Source organism: Podarcis filfolensis, assembly GCF_964270895.1.
Source record: "Podarcis filfolensis genome assembly, chromosome: 2".
In the NCBI taxonomy this organism is placed as follows: domain Eukaryota; kingdom Metazoa; phylum Chordata; class Lepidosauria; order Squamata; family Lacertidae; genus Podarcis; species Podarcis filfolensis.
In genome coordinates, this window is record NC_139605.1 from 83,901,054 (window position 1) to 83,916,442 (window position 15,389).

The 15,389-nt window shown below is 42.6% G+C and overlaps 1 protein-coding gene across 1 annotated transcript in view; it reads right to left on the reverse strand.

The window, feature by feature from the left end:
- Positions 1–15,389, reverse strand: part of STX8 (syntaxin 8) — a 75,795-nt gene that overhangs the window by 12,950 nt on the left and 47,456 nt on the right. Inside the window, exon 7 of the mRNA XM_083597806.1 lies at positions 9,849–9,950. Within this exon, the coding sequence (XP_083453932.1) occupies positions 9,849–9,950 (102 nt within the window). The remainder of the gene's footprint in view (positions 1–9,848; positions 9,951–15,389) is intronic.

Genomic DNA, 15,389 nt, shown 5'->3' on the forward strand with positions numbered 1-15,389 from the left:
AGATAAGCAAAAGGCTTCCACAAGTAGATCATATAGTTGTTATAAAACAGCCACAAGAGTGCAAACTGATTATTTAAACTTGCAACTGAACTTTCCATACCTCATTCATTCACGAACATCCACTCGTGGGTTATCCCCTTTTTGCAGATATAGAGAAAGAAGGCCAAGAGGTAGTGACTTGCCGAAGGGCTTCCGGTGTCCAACATTTAATCCACTGAACCACCTTGTTCAGTGATGCTGAAAGAGCTAGTTTATGAGGGGAAGGGATTTAAACACAGTGAGATGTAAGCAACCAAACCCTAAAGTAGGAAGCTGCTATTACTCGTACAATTTAAGCAAAGCCAATCTCAGTTCTGCATTGAAAAATCCTTAAAGAAGGATTTGCTCTACTCTGCAGTAACTGAGGACAGAAAGATGCTCATATGGATTCAACAAGAATGGATGGAAGAAAATATGTAGGACATGTATGTATTAAAACTTTGAAAAACATTAGAAGTAGTAGTAGTAGTAGTAGTAGTAGTAGTAGTAATAATGAACCCCAAGGTCCCAAGTCATACTCCAATACCTATAAAGCAGCCTCTCTCAACCCTCAACTACAACTGCCATCATTCCTGATCACTGGTCCTGCTAGCTAGGAATGATGGGAGTTGTAGTCCAACAACATCTGGGGACCCAAGGTTGAGGGAGGCTGCTATAAAGTATAAGGGATTTTGTTTTGGGCACTCACCCTTAGTTTTAACTAGGGTTGCCTCAGTTAATCAGAAGTCTGACTTTAAAGAACTTTAACTGCAACTCATTCCAAATGCAACTCCTTGTGGAAACTGCATGGCAGCAAATTAAACCTATGAATTCACCTCATAAACCAGAATCCAAAATGACTGTACGTTAATTCGAATCTCTGCCTAATCCTGTTGTTTTCTCCCTGCCCTACAAATGGCAATAAGTTCTAGAAAATGTTAATCCATGTGCAAATATTTTTCTCTTTTCTGTGTGCACAAGTATCAGCAGAGAGAATGAAGGGCTACAGCAACTCAGCTTGAGAGTAAACTTAGAAACTCCAACCCCCGATGTTCTATTTTTAATATTGCTATGAAAGAACAAAATTTCTCAATACGAACGCCTCCACTAAATGCCTCCCTCTCTTTGGAAAAAGAAATATACAGAGTAGGAAACTCTCCTTAAGATCCAAACACGTGGAATACTTTAATATGCCATGTGTTTATTGAGATACCTGTGACTTAGCCATGCAGGGCTTCATAAATAACCACCATGAATTGTTCTTAAAAAGCAAGCATGTAACCAGTGGAATTTTTAAATATGCATGTAGTGTCTCATACCTCATCATACAAGTAAAGTTTTGCATAAGCTAAGCTTCCAGGCATGTTCACACAGAGCATATTATACAAATCAAATTCTTAAGATAATTCAAGTATGAGTGATGACCCCCCCGCCCCAGCACCAGGAAGGTCTTACCTTCCAATAAGAGTTGCAGCAGCTAATACTGAGTGTAAGTGAAAAAAGCACCCATGGCCACTAGGGACATTTCTAGGTTAGGTATCTGATCTTCTAAGTGAGTATGAATGGAAGGAAGCACTGCATCTTCAGTCTTGTCTGCCTTCTGCTTAAAGTCTATTCCACCTTATCTAACCACAAGAGCTTTTAGATGCTGATTCACAAGTGGATCTCCACTCCCCAAAACAGAAACAAGAATGGTGGGGAAATAGACTGAACAGCTGCTAGTAATACCCTCTTATACCAGTCAGAAAGGAAGCAGAATCACCTCAACTCCGCAATATGATTGAGAAGGATGCTACTGTCAAATGGCATCAGCAGGTATAGTAGCAACAGCTGAGACTGTCCACTACAAGCAGAGAAGTCTCTGGGCCCAAATCTGGCCTAAAGCCAGAATGAAACAGATTTAAAACTACCAGTCTCATGCAGGAATGCACAGAGTTAGACTCTCTCTATCGTTGTGCCCCATGAATGGCAAGTTAAGAGCATGGTCCAAGTTTCTTCTCAGTTGCTTTTCTAGCAGAGACATCACCCCTACCTCGAGGGTAGCCAACCTGGTCCCTCTAGATGTTATGGACTGCAACTCATCAACCACAGACAGCACTGCCAATGACGCAGGGTGGTCAGAACATCTGGAGGGGAACACAGCGGCTGCTCCTGACCTACCTCATCCAATCATGTTCACAGCCTATGGGATAGAGGATAGAGAGTCCTTCAAGTGCCTATCCAGGCCACTTCACTATTCACCTGTTCGACTTCTCTCCCCTAAACACAGTTACAACTACCAAGACCTCTGATGAACTGAGAGGCAAATGTCACTTCTATAGGCATTAATTCTCATGCAAATGAATAGAAAGACCTGACCTTATGGCTTATCTAAAACCATAACCAGGAGTTTAGGTTTTTGCTGAAAATGGAAGGCCAGCCATTAAGCTTTGGACAACACTCTCAAAGTGCTAGGATTTCTCCTGTGAAAAGCCAAAATAACAATGATTTTTTTTGTTAATCATTAAAGTATTAATAATAAATCTGACTCCTCTAGAAGGGAACATCATAGGTTATAAATTGTATACCTGGACTCATTAATATCTGGGTATGAAACCCCAGATATAGTCCCACATACAGAAATGGACCCAGTGTTGACTCCTTGAGGAAAAGTGTTTGCCCTTTGTGGTTTAGCCTCTGACCTTCCTTAAGGCTAAACAATCATCCACTGGAAAGTGTTACAAAACCTCTTCTACCTCCCACTGGCTTTTTATTTATACACACACACGCACACATATATAAAGGTTGGTTACTCTCCGGTTCCTAAGAAAGACTCCCTTCAGCTCCTCTCGCTTTCTCTTGGGGATGTGGGCTCACTTCTCTGAACAAGAGGATGACCTCCAGCAACATGGGGCCTGCACTTGCTACTGTCTTCAGTTTGGCAACCCAACACAAAGGCAGTGGGCCTGGTATATACAATTTTGGGGCCAAGCTCCCTATTCACAGAAACAGGCTCCCCAAGAGACAAAGCCTGCAAGATTCTTAATTAAGTCTAAGTGAAAGACGGCCTAACCACATCCTGCTCACATCTTCTGAGTACCTTCATTCTGGACTTCAAACAGCCACAGAACACTGCCCATCAAGCACGCCAAGGCATTCACAGCCAGCAACAAACAATTCCCCCCCCCCTTTAAAATATAGAAAGCCTAGTCTTCGGCACTGCCTCTTCAGCCTGCTCTCTTTTGCTGCTGATTTTAGACATGTCTCTGGTTTGTAAAACAGGAAACAAAGGGACTTCTTGTGTGTCAGAAGCCCTCCAGAGGGTCTGCATTTCATTCCTCCCTCTCCAGGCAGTGTCTGGAGAGCTCTTTAGCCCATTTCGTCTCATTAACATTTCCATGAAGGATCAAAGAATATATTAAAAAAATATCTAAGTATTAAGTACAATTCCTGCTAGGGAAGCCGCATAAACAGATACGTTTAAGAAACCTGTGCAAATTCCTTTGCCTGACCCATTTCTTTATTAGATAATTGTCTCTTCGCAAGAACAACAACAGCTTTTCTTTCCATTGAGCTGCCCTTTCTACAAATCCTGTGAAAATCTTGATAAATACATTCCATTGAACACCCCCCTCCCCAAAACCAGCAAACAATTTCTGTTTTCCAAGCTTCGCTGTGATAATGTCCCTTGCAAACAGAAACCAATTATTCCCTGGCAGTAAGTCACCCGCAGTATGAATTGCTGTAATTTTGCCCCTTTTAGCAGCTGCTCAGGGTGGGCTGAGAGGTGGCTGTGGTAATGAAGCACGGATGAATACTAAAGAAGCACTGAGGCATGGCATCCTGTGGAGCAGCAGTGTTTAATTTTTCCTAAAGTACTTTCTTGCTCCAGGAAGCAAATCAATGAGATTTATGTGTCAGAAAGGGAGCTTTCTACTGTATATTTGCATTCACAATCCCAACCAGAATACGAATTTCTATGCACCTGACTAGCTTGTAAAAAACTTTCACCTTATGTTTTAAAAGTGCTAACACACCCCTCCCCCTCCCTCTCCACAATTCTTTGCTTTCTCATTAGAAATGCCCAGCAACATCCGCCAGACAAAGGCACTGCAAACAAAGTGTATGGAAAGGAGTGAGAGGGGGGGAAATTAGGGAAAACAAAAAAAAAAAGAAAAGAAAAGAAAGACGTGCAGAGGAATTCCTTTTTTCACTGATCTGTGGAATACATTAATATCCCAAACTGTTGGCACAGACTCGAACGCTCAGATGGGTGACAATGCAAGCAATGACTCTGAGTCTGGGATCTTCAAATAAACCTCCGCTGCTGTCATGGCCACCGGGAAAGAGGCTGAGGGCAATATTCGCTGACCTTCATTTCGTTGTTTCACCAGACCTAACTGCTGGACCTTTGTTTGCCTGTTACTAGGAGTTCCTCTTTCAAAAATGTCAGCATTTCCTAGACGATACAAGAGCCAGTTTATTAGGTAAATAAACCCACCCTAAAGCAGTCTCTCCTGCTCCACGATGAGAATCCACGGAGAGCAGAGACAAGGAGCAAATCTGAACCCTCGAAATGAAGGGAGATGGAGACCGCAGAAATTTGGAGAGCATTTCAAAGGCAAATATGAAAAGGCCATCAAATGTTATATTGAGCCATCAAGGAATACGACTGGGAAGACTGAAAACTGCAACAGAGAAGACCTTTCGAGTAACCAGGGATTTGTGTGGCTTATGACACTTTCCATGAAATGCATATGCACCAAAGCGGTCTCTGGCCCAGACTCCACAGACCAGGATGAATACAGGGAAATGATAGGTGTCCCTTATTTCCAAACATTACAGTCCCATGTACATCTACAGGACAGGCATCACAGATCCACACTGTGACTCACCACTGTTTTGGCAATCAATTACTTTGCAGTTATATTTCTTTGGTGAAAGCGGGGGGGGGGGCATTTATTCCACCCTTCCTTCTTTTTGAGGACTCCAAAGGGAGGATAGAGTTAACTGAACACCATCTAAGGCAGCAATGAGACAGTGAAATCCACCACACAACACCGTGGATTCAGATGCTTTCCTCAAGATTGGCCTCCTCATTTACTTGAAAAAATGGTCAATGCCTTGGCCCCAGATCATAAACCAACAGTAGGGTTGCAGTTGCACAATGAAGAGCAAACATGAGCTGGTCCCTCTCCTCTACTACACAAACAGGCCCTCAGCATGAACGGCCAACTGCACAAACTATTGGTTTATGTGACTGTCCCGCCATTTTCCTGAGGTTCAGAAATGCTACAGATCAGTCCTGCATGTGATCAGGCACTCATGAGGAAGGGCCAGTTCACATCGCACATGGTTTCACGTGGTGGAGGGAATGATGTCTGCACTGCTCCTCTCAGTTTTGTTTCAGATATGAAAACAAAGAAGGAGACGGGAAAGGAAAAGGAGCAACAGCAATAGACTGCCTGGTTGGATATGCGAAATCTTTCAGGTGGAACAAGGTATGTTAACCAAGGTATCTTTAACCCAGAAAAAGCACCCTGGATGTCCTTGCTTTTAGGAATGAAATACTATGAACCCTTATCATCTCTACTTTGGAGGCTGACGTGCACCTTAAGATTGCCCTTATAAGTGGGGAAAGTCTTTATCCTGGAGCTTTCCACCATCCTTCCAGTATCTGCACCCTATATTTCTGCTGCCTAGCATCTGCTTTTGAAATGCCCGTCTTTCTGGTGAAGGGAATTAAAGAGCTTCAGAAAAATGCATGCAGAATCAGGAAAGTGGGCCACATATGATTTTCACCCAGCTCCCACAAAACAAAACAAACTAAGTCATGATCTCAACAGAACCTCAGCACGATAGCCAATTGTATTTTTTTCTCTGTTTTTAAAGGAAAATTCAACAACCACCTAAAATCACAGGGAAGCCTCCTCCGACTTGCAGGATGTGCTATAAAATAAACAGCAGGCATCAAATTCTGATTATCACATTTCTGCACTTTTTCCAGAAATATCAAGCAGTGATTTAACTCCTGGACACGTATCCTTGGAAACCAAACTATAAGCAGCTGCCCCTGGATGTTCACACAATGCCAGGTTTCCCCTCTTTGTATTCAAATATAACTAATTACTTGGCCTTTGAAATGATAGATGGTTGAGGGGGCGTCCCGGGGACGCACCCCAGCCCTCCAATGGCAGAGCCAGATTGCCGGGTCTAGCAACAGCTGCTCCAAATCCCCCACGAGGTGAGAGCAGGCACCAGAGAGGCTCTATTTGAACAGCTGCATATGCAAATGTAATTAACTAGGTGTTGCTGGCCTCTTCCGCTCACCCAGCCTGCATAGGCATGCTAGACTCCCCTTACCCATTGCTTTAAGGTGAAAGGCTGGGGGGGGACGACGACACACAACAGCATTTTCTCACTAGACATGCCAAATCCTCTTCTGAGTTTCAAGAAAGAGTAAATAACAAGGATATAATTATGAGTATCAGATCCAAACTGCCTACCAGAGTAGCTCACAATCCTGCGTCTTATCACTCTAAATTTTTAGATTTCTGCTCTTGGAAGCCTAACGAGACAAAATATTAACTAAGCTCGGGGTTTATTTTTCTTTGGGGAGACTGTGGGAGTTGGAAGGATTTTACTGTCCAGACTATTTCTTTCTGAATGCTTTCACCATGGACTTCTGCCAAGTGACAAAGAGGTTGCTCAGTGATTAAAGCATTGGGATAGAATTCCAGAGATACAGGTTTAATGATAGCCATGCCATGGGACTGTTTGGGTGACCTTGGCAAGTCAAGCAACTTATCCGTTACTCCACTTCACCAGAGGAGAATGGGAAAAGGAGAGAGCGCATCTGATGGTGGTAGGAGGCGAGCATATTAGGATCTGTGATGCTCTTGACAAGATATAAAGAAGAAAAAAATATGTATGAAACGATGCTGTCTTGTGAGCGTCCACTGCTGCTTAGGGTCTTGAACTCTGCAAATCATAGCATGCTGGGCACAATTATCTGAGCTTCTGATTAACATGCCACAGCAGTTGAAGTCCTCAAAAAGCACAAACATTTTGACAGGCATAAGGGGATGATATATGAGCGCAGAGGTCCCAGTGTCTGAATCTGAAATAAATGACAACTCAGCAGTTACAGGGCCCCACTGCAGCCAAAGGCCACTGTTGGCCACCATCCAGACAAGTTATCTCTATGTCTCAGGGCCAAATTAGACCGATCTTAACTTCATAAATGAAATTAATGCACATTTTTATTATGTAAATAGCAGCTGAAATAAGAACCCACCTCCAATCTTACAAAAAGAAGCTACTATGTTTTTATGCCCCTTCTCCAAACTTGGTCCATTGCTCTGCTATCGGTATGAGGTGTCACACACACTTCGTGGAATAAGATCTGCCAACATCACAAACCAAATGGTAGCAACATTGTGGAAAGTGATTCCAAATACCCAGATAGCTGGGCTTAGGGAACATGAAAAGGAGCAAAGAGAAAAATGGAACAGCTCATAAACCAGGGGAAAAAGTTTTTTCAGGGAAATCATCTTTTGGTTCAGACCCAAGGCAATTGTCCGTGCAGTTATTGGAAAGAACGCTGGCACAATCTTCTGGCAAACCGGCCACAGGAAAGGCTGACTTCATGTCACACTGAACTAAGCTCCCCGCAATACTAAAAATAAAGCGGATGGAACTTTCACTCGTCAAAATATATATACTTTGCATCAGCTGAACAAACCTGATTACTTGCAGCCCTGAATTTATCAAGCCAATTGACTTTCTGAGAAAAATAGCCAAAGAATGTGGGTACTGCTCCAGAATGATGAATAAGGTGAGAGCTGGGGGCATACTCCTACTTTCTAGGGACATTCTTTTAGGATGTCATCCACATTTTAAAAACCCCGCAGATTTATTTAAAGTTTGCAGCAAAGTCTGAGGAACACCGTAAAAAAATAATATTCCTGTGAGAAGTTAATACAGCGCAGTGCATACCGATTTAGGTGATAGAAATTAAAGCCATGATTTTTGTTCTCCCCTAAAGACACCATAAAAACTAAAAGCAAAGAGACATCTCGCTGCGATGCCACCTTGTGGAACAGAAGAAAATGGGAGGTTTTAATACAACCCATTCCTATATCTTACCATTCATATGCATTTCTAGTGAGCTGGAAGAACTGGCGGGGAAAGAGGGGAAAGCGTGGAGGATAGACTAAGTCATCTTTAATTGTCTTTGGAAATATCAGATGAAATATACCTTTCTTTTCTGACTCTTAGCATTTCATAGAGCCAGGTTGCTAGGTAAAATCGAATCAATCTGAAAAGCAACTGCCATCTGCTTGATGATGGGGAAAAAGTATCACTAGCCTACACTATATGATTTCATGACTAGATACGGGTGCAAATCCTTGCTTTCAGATTCAGAACTCAACTACACAGCAATCTGTAGGGGTTTAATATCAAATGGCTGAGTGCCAGCAGGCCTAAGATGTTAATGCTAATAATGCTAGCACAAACTGTATGCTTCTGAAGCTCCCCCCGTTCCCGGTACCATGGTAAAGTTGCTAATAAATAACAACGACAACATTTATAGCAACATCTAAAGCCAGGAGATCAGACATTTTCCATCATCATCCCCTCCTCCCCGCAGAGCCATCATGAACCACCACTATCTTAACCAAGTATATTATGTTTATTAAATATTAATTTCCATTTACTGTCCGTGGCATTGAAGTCTTTTCTGCCAGACAGAAGGAGGGATACAAATACTTCTAACAAACACAGGATTATTCTTTCTAAGTGCAGTTGAAGAGTCTAACTTGATGGCCTTCCTTCTTTTTTGCTTAAGTCATTTAAGAGACATTCAGTATTAAGACATTCAATAAATTAAGTGCACTGTGAACACAAAACTCAACAATAAAGATCAAGGATTCCCCTGCCCCACACAACTGGTTTTACATCTAAGTCTTTTGAAATTTAACACATGCAGTTATCTGAAACATCAAGGAATCGTAGAAGAGTATTCAGTTGTGTTTTATCAGCCCGACCAGTGTTTCATACTGTTTTGCACTAAACCAGGGTTTCCAAACTTGGGCCCCAAGCTGTTTTTGCACTACAATTCCCATCATCCCAGTGGTCATGGATGATGGGAATTGTAGTGCAAAAACAGCTTGGGGCCCAAGTTTGGGAAACCCTGCACTAAACCAATGTATTATATGGAAACGAAATGGTGCAAAATATCCTATACCTATCATGTGCCAAGAAAATAAAGATTTAAAATTATGTACACACGTGGCTTAACTGGCAACATAGTTTAGTACAGGCATAGGCAAACTCCGGCCCTCCAGATGTTTGGGACTATAATTCCCATCATCCCTAGCTAACACAACCAGTGGTCAGGGATGATGGGAATTGTAGTCCCAAACATCTGGCAGGCCGGAGTTTACCTATGCCTGGTTTATTATGTTTGACAATATGGAAAGTGCAATAGTAGAAACACAAATTGCAACATTGGTGGCCTTCACATAAGAGAACTCTCTGCTTTGTAGGGTATCTGTAGGCACAGACATTTTACCAAATGGAATCACTTCTACAAATAACTCCCCTTCTCTATATGAGGATACTAATTTTACTCCTCTTCTATCATGTCTTCTTTTCTCTCCTCACTCTCTTTCTCAAAAGCAGTAGCTGCTTAAACTGTGCTTAATTAACTGCCATTAACCATTACAAGATGACAGTGAAAAATTATTTAGACTGCTTCAGGCCAATAATTAGAAGCTACAAAATGGCAGCTATTTTTTAAAAAAAATTATTTAAAAAGTAGACTTTTAAGTCAAACCATATCTTACCACAAGAAGATGATTTTCTGTCCACTGTCATTACACGCTTGGTTTGGTTGCGCAGCTTGTTGTCGGTATTTTCTACTAAATTGGTGATATCGTCGATGATTTCTATTAAAAAAGAGATATCGTTATATAGTATTAATATCCAGGTTTTCCACCATCACACCCAAACAAATGCAATGTTATCATTTTATGGCACCCTTCCAGCAACCAAGAGCTCTGCAGCTTCGATCTAACTTATTGGCATGGCAGCCCTCTGAGGAAGGTTAGACAGATGGCTGTTTTAAATGTGACAGAAGCCAAGCAGAAGCCACCCAAAAGCATCACGGTAGGTGTAGCCCATGTAGATGCTGCACTTAGCTAGCATAACGGATTAAGAATGTGCAGACACATCTGTTCCTTGGCCCATGGTTAGTAGTTAGAACAAAATGCTTTATAAATTTAGACCAGAAGAAGGGTGAAAATTTTATCTGGGCTGTTTGGAGTGGCTGCACAGAACCTCCACTTTTGCAATGGGCAAGGATCACCCCAAAGCTATCTGCAAATGACCAGAGATTAGAAACTGGCCCCACACATTCAGCCCTCATGCTACTTGCACTGCACTCTATTGCCCCACAGATTTTGTCCAAACCTGCAAATGGAAAATATTTGCACCTTTGCATATTGGTATAAATACAATTTCTAAGGCTCAGTTATAATTGAGAATAAAAACTGAAGCATGATCCTGTTTAAACAGCTTCCTTATAGAATATCTCTCTTACAGTTGTGCTTCTTCTCACCAATATTCCATTTTTCAGCACAAATAATGACATCATGACTATAAGCAAGCGCTAACTGCACTCTGGCATTTAAAAAAACATTACTTGCTTATTTGTTTCCAGCTGAGATTCAAGGTGCAGGTATTGATATATGTGAATAGCAAACTCCACTCTCCAAATCTGGATTCACATGTATTCCCCCAAAATGGGGGGTGCAGGGGAGTGGGAGAGACTGAGCATGTTCAGTGGACACAGAATGCTGGCTGACTGCTGAAGGAAGGCAGGGGGCAGAATGGAACATTGTAGGGAAGAGGGATAAAGTGAAATGAGAGGGGAAAGAAGGAACAGCTGCCTGGGACTCCACACTTAGCACAGGTCCCACTTGCACTGAGAAGCATAAGAACATAAAAATATGTATAGAAAGAGGTTAACATTCCAGTTTCTTCAGAGATGGCATATCCAGGTGAAGAGATCATAGATAACGGCAGAGCAAAGCATCTCCTAAGGATGCCATACATCCACTGAAAACTCATCAGGTTCACAAGGGTGACTCTGTATAAAACAGCTCCTTACAGTGGGTGGTTTCCATCACAGACCTCGCAGTGGATTCAGAGTGAAAAAACAAGGAAAATTATTAAGCAGTACAAAAATTAGCAAGCTGCCAACATCCGAGTGAAGTTTCAACATGTTGTCTTCCAGTTGCAAGCCTCCTGCTCTTGGATATTAGGTCAACGTTTTAGTAAATTCAATCCCGTCTTCACATATACAGTCAGTGTGGCAGGGGTGAGGCCAACTGACAGGTGGTAGGTTAAGAAGTAATTTATGAGAAAAAGTTTCTACTAGTACCTTTGCTCAGTTCGACCGATGAAAATTCAAAACTGAGGACTTTCACAAGTTACACAGTCACATTAAAGTAGTTTTTAAAACAAAAAATAGTGTCACTGTCTTTGAATTATGTTTTTCTGGCTTCTGGAGCACAAAGCAGAAAACTGTTTCCAGAAAGAACAACTGCCAAGTGTATAAATTGACCATGCCCCACTTTGAGTCCATTTACATTCAATAAAAAAGAGGAATTGTACAGCATTTTCTTGAGCAACCACAGTACTTTCAAGGCCTCATTGCTTAAACCACCCCTGTAGTTTGTACATTATAAACACTTCACTTTATAAACAGTTACATCTATGGGGATGGTTTACATTTGGAATACCAACCTTACAAATGATATTGTACTTTATTGTATTTCAGTAGCCAAGAGTGTGAGCTGTGAGTTGCCTGCTAACCTCATCCACAAATTCACTAGATAATCTTGGGCAAGCTAACATTCTTCTCGGTGTTAAGCCCTACCATCAGTAATAGAGAGGGGAAATACTGCTGTACCTTACAGGGGTGTAGCAAGGACTGCTGAGATTATGTGAAGTGTACTGAATTCCTGAAGTGTTCCATGTATACTATACATTGTATAGGAAAGCTGTCATTCATGGCAAGGCGCCACTGTGGTTTCCAGGTAGACCAAGCCTGGAAGTCCCTAATCTTTATGAGCCCAAAATATGCAGTCTGTGTGAGGCACCGATCAGGAACCCAGGACATTACAAAATGTTAAGAAAAAGGAAAATAAACAGCCTTCCCTGCCATCACTCTTCTTTAACATGAATTCACCAGGAAAGAATTTGGAGGGGGAAATGGGTAGAGAAGGAAAGAGAACTCTGTGAAATTCAGGGCAGATGGGCAATGAAGAAGGAAAACTGGAAACTGCTCAGCTTAAGTAAATAACATTTTTGTTCTGTAGCAAGTAAAATGCTCCTTCTCTCCACCCCCACGGGAGAAGGAAGATTTACTTGGTTACATCCCATCCTGAATCAGAGTTTCTGTCTGTATGCTACTCAGGTGTGCCCTCTCCCAAGAGGCTTGAGAGTTTTTATACTTCTGAACCACACACAGAGTCCCAAGCATGGCGGGATTCCTATAGCACTCAGAAGAAAAGCAGGCTGCTTGCCATATAACCTCCTCGTATTTGTACTAATTGATTTTCTGATTTATTTAAAATATGTAAAAGCCTTACTTGGATTTGGCAGCTGCCTTAAAGAACAGGCTTCACAGTTCCTGCCCACTGAGTAAGCCAAATACAAACTGCACTTGCAAAATTAAGAGGGGAATGGATTTAGCAGCAGTGCTAGGTACAATCGCATCTTAGCTACAGATTAATAAGACTACAGGAGAGCAGGATTTCCTTTATTTCAGTTCCACCCAGCCTTTCTTCCATGTGTGAGGTTCCAAGCCAGGCTTTTATTCGAACTTGATGATGTTACAGCGTGACGCCAGGCTGCCACTGCACACCAGGTGCCACGGCCACTGCCTTACCTCTTGCACTCTAGCGTCATGGTGGTGACTGGACCGGGGCCTGTACCGTGGTGGGGACTGGATCAGGGCCTTGTGGCAGAGGCAGAAGCCCAGGTCCAGTGGCTGTGCAAGAGTGCAAGAGGTAAGGCAGTAGCGGTGGCACCCAGTGTGCAGTGGCAGCTGCGGAGGAGGCAGAGGTGAAGGCTGGGCACCCACGGGCACACATAACTAACATTTTGTGGGAGCCCAGGCACCCAGAGAGATGGCGCCTATGATTTAAGTGCAGGCAAACACACATTGTTCCAAAGGGAAGGAATGATGGTGGACAAAGGCAGGGCAAGGCAGCGCCCTCAGCACTAGACATAACAGGTAACCGAAGCAAAGAATGCCACTGTTCCCATCTTCTTCTTCTTCTACTGCTGCTGCCACCTCCTGCAGGTAAAAGTTATTGCCCTAGAACCTCAGAAACCACCCTTTGACATAACATTGGGGGGGGGAGTGAAATTAGTCACTCTTCTGGAGTTCTGTATGGAGGAGGAGGAGGACCATGTTCAACATGTCCTTCTACCATCTGGCTGGCATGCTGTATCAGGGTTGGGTGAGCCTCTCATTGCTTCTGCAGAACCCTTTAAGTTTTCTCCATCTGGAGATGGCAGCAGCTGTGGAGGAACAGCTGCATCTAGGTCCCGCATATGATTTGCTGCTATGCATACTGAGCTGCGGGAGGTGGCAGCAGAAGTAGAAGAAGATGGGCACTGGTGACAAGCAGGTACATAGTAGCAGGTCTGGTGAGGAACTAGGATATTCTTGTTTGAGAAAACTGTCACAGATTTCCTTCCTCTCACCTGTAATGTTAGCCAATTCTAATGGACTGATTTGATTTTTGTTGTGTGGCTAAAGTGCATTATTCTCATTATTAGAAACTGCCTCTGTTTCATGAAGAAGGGACTATAAATTATAAAAAGAAATGAATAAATGTCCTGGAAGAGCAAGAAGATGCCATCTGTGATGGAAAACAATGGGGAAAAATATTTTTAAAAGTCAGGCAGTTAGAGATGTGAATCTGCACAGAGGGAGGCAAGACTGAGGGAGAGATACCTGAGAGACAAAAAGATCACATGAGACAAGCAGAGAGTATGTATAGAGGCAGGTGTGGGAAACCTTTGACCATCCACATATTGTTTGACCAAATCTCCCTTCAATCTTGACCATCCTGGCTGGAGGGCTGTTGGGCACTGTAGTTCAGCAGGTTCCCCATCCTAATATAGACAAATTGCAGGTCTGGGTGATGTGGACTGAGAAACAGATGAGCATGTGAAAGAGATTAAGACTACATTAGTACCAGGGGTTCATTGTACTAGTATAGTGGCAAGAGAAGAACACCCCACACCTACCATTTTGGTTATGATGGAGTACACAATTGGCTGGCAAACCAATGAGTGACAATGCAGCCAGCCTCTGCATGGATGGCATTGGCTAGCTGGAATCAGGGTGCCTGGAAGCCTCCCAGTAGCTTCCTCGCTCAAATCCCTTATATTTATTCTGGAGGTACACCGTGTAAAACCCAGCTTCTCCAAATAGATCTATATCAACAGAGTAATGTATATCTGTAAAATATACACCACAAAATTAGTCATGGGACATGGCAAATGTATGTATACTGGAACCGGGTTGAAGAAAAACATCTCAAAACCTGAAGCCCAGAACATTTCATATCATACCAAGAACATTACAGTATGATGAAGCTCAATCTGGAGGCAACCCAGTCTCCATAGCCACTGCCACCATCCAAGGGAGCACCTTAGAGTGAAATGCCAAGGAAATGAATCACGCAAAACACCAGGCTACACACTTCAAAACAACGCAACACTATGCTCAACAGAAGAAAGCAAACATTGTGTATCATGCCAGTGATGAAAAAGATTGTGGCCAATGTGCACATGCGAAGCAGAGTGCTTTAATACTGAGCACCAAATGGAAGCTAAAGCCCAAAGAAAAATTTAAAACCCAAAGCAAATGAAAGCCATAAATTCTCATCTATGCCCAAATAATGGGAAAGTTTCATAAATGTCTAAGAGGAAGCAATCTATAAGCAGCCCTTTACACAAGAGCTAGTCTCAAATAATAACAAACGGAAGCAAGTTGTGCTGATATAAACTTTGCTTTCCTCAGCAAATGCTTAGAGGCAATGGCCTTGACATCATGAGAACGACCTTGCTAGATTAGGCCAAAGGCCCACCTGGCTCAGCATCCAACATGAGTGCAACAGCTCTCTCCCCCATTGTGATTCCCAGCAACTGGTATTCAGAGGCATACTGTCTCTGACAGTGGAGGGGTAGAACATCTTGGTAATGGCTAAGTTTCCTCTTTTCAAGTCAAAAGTGTGTGTTAGGTTTTCTTGGCAACTGTCCATTTACATATATATTGAATTTGATAGCACTATGGTCCCTAT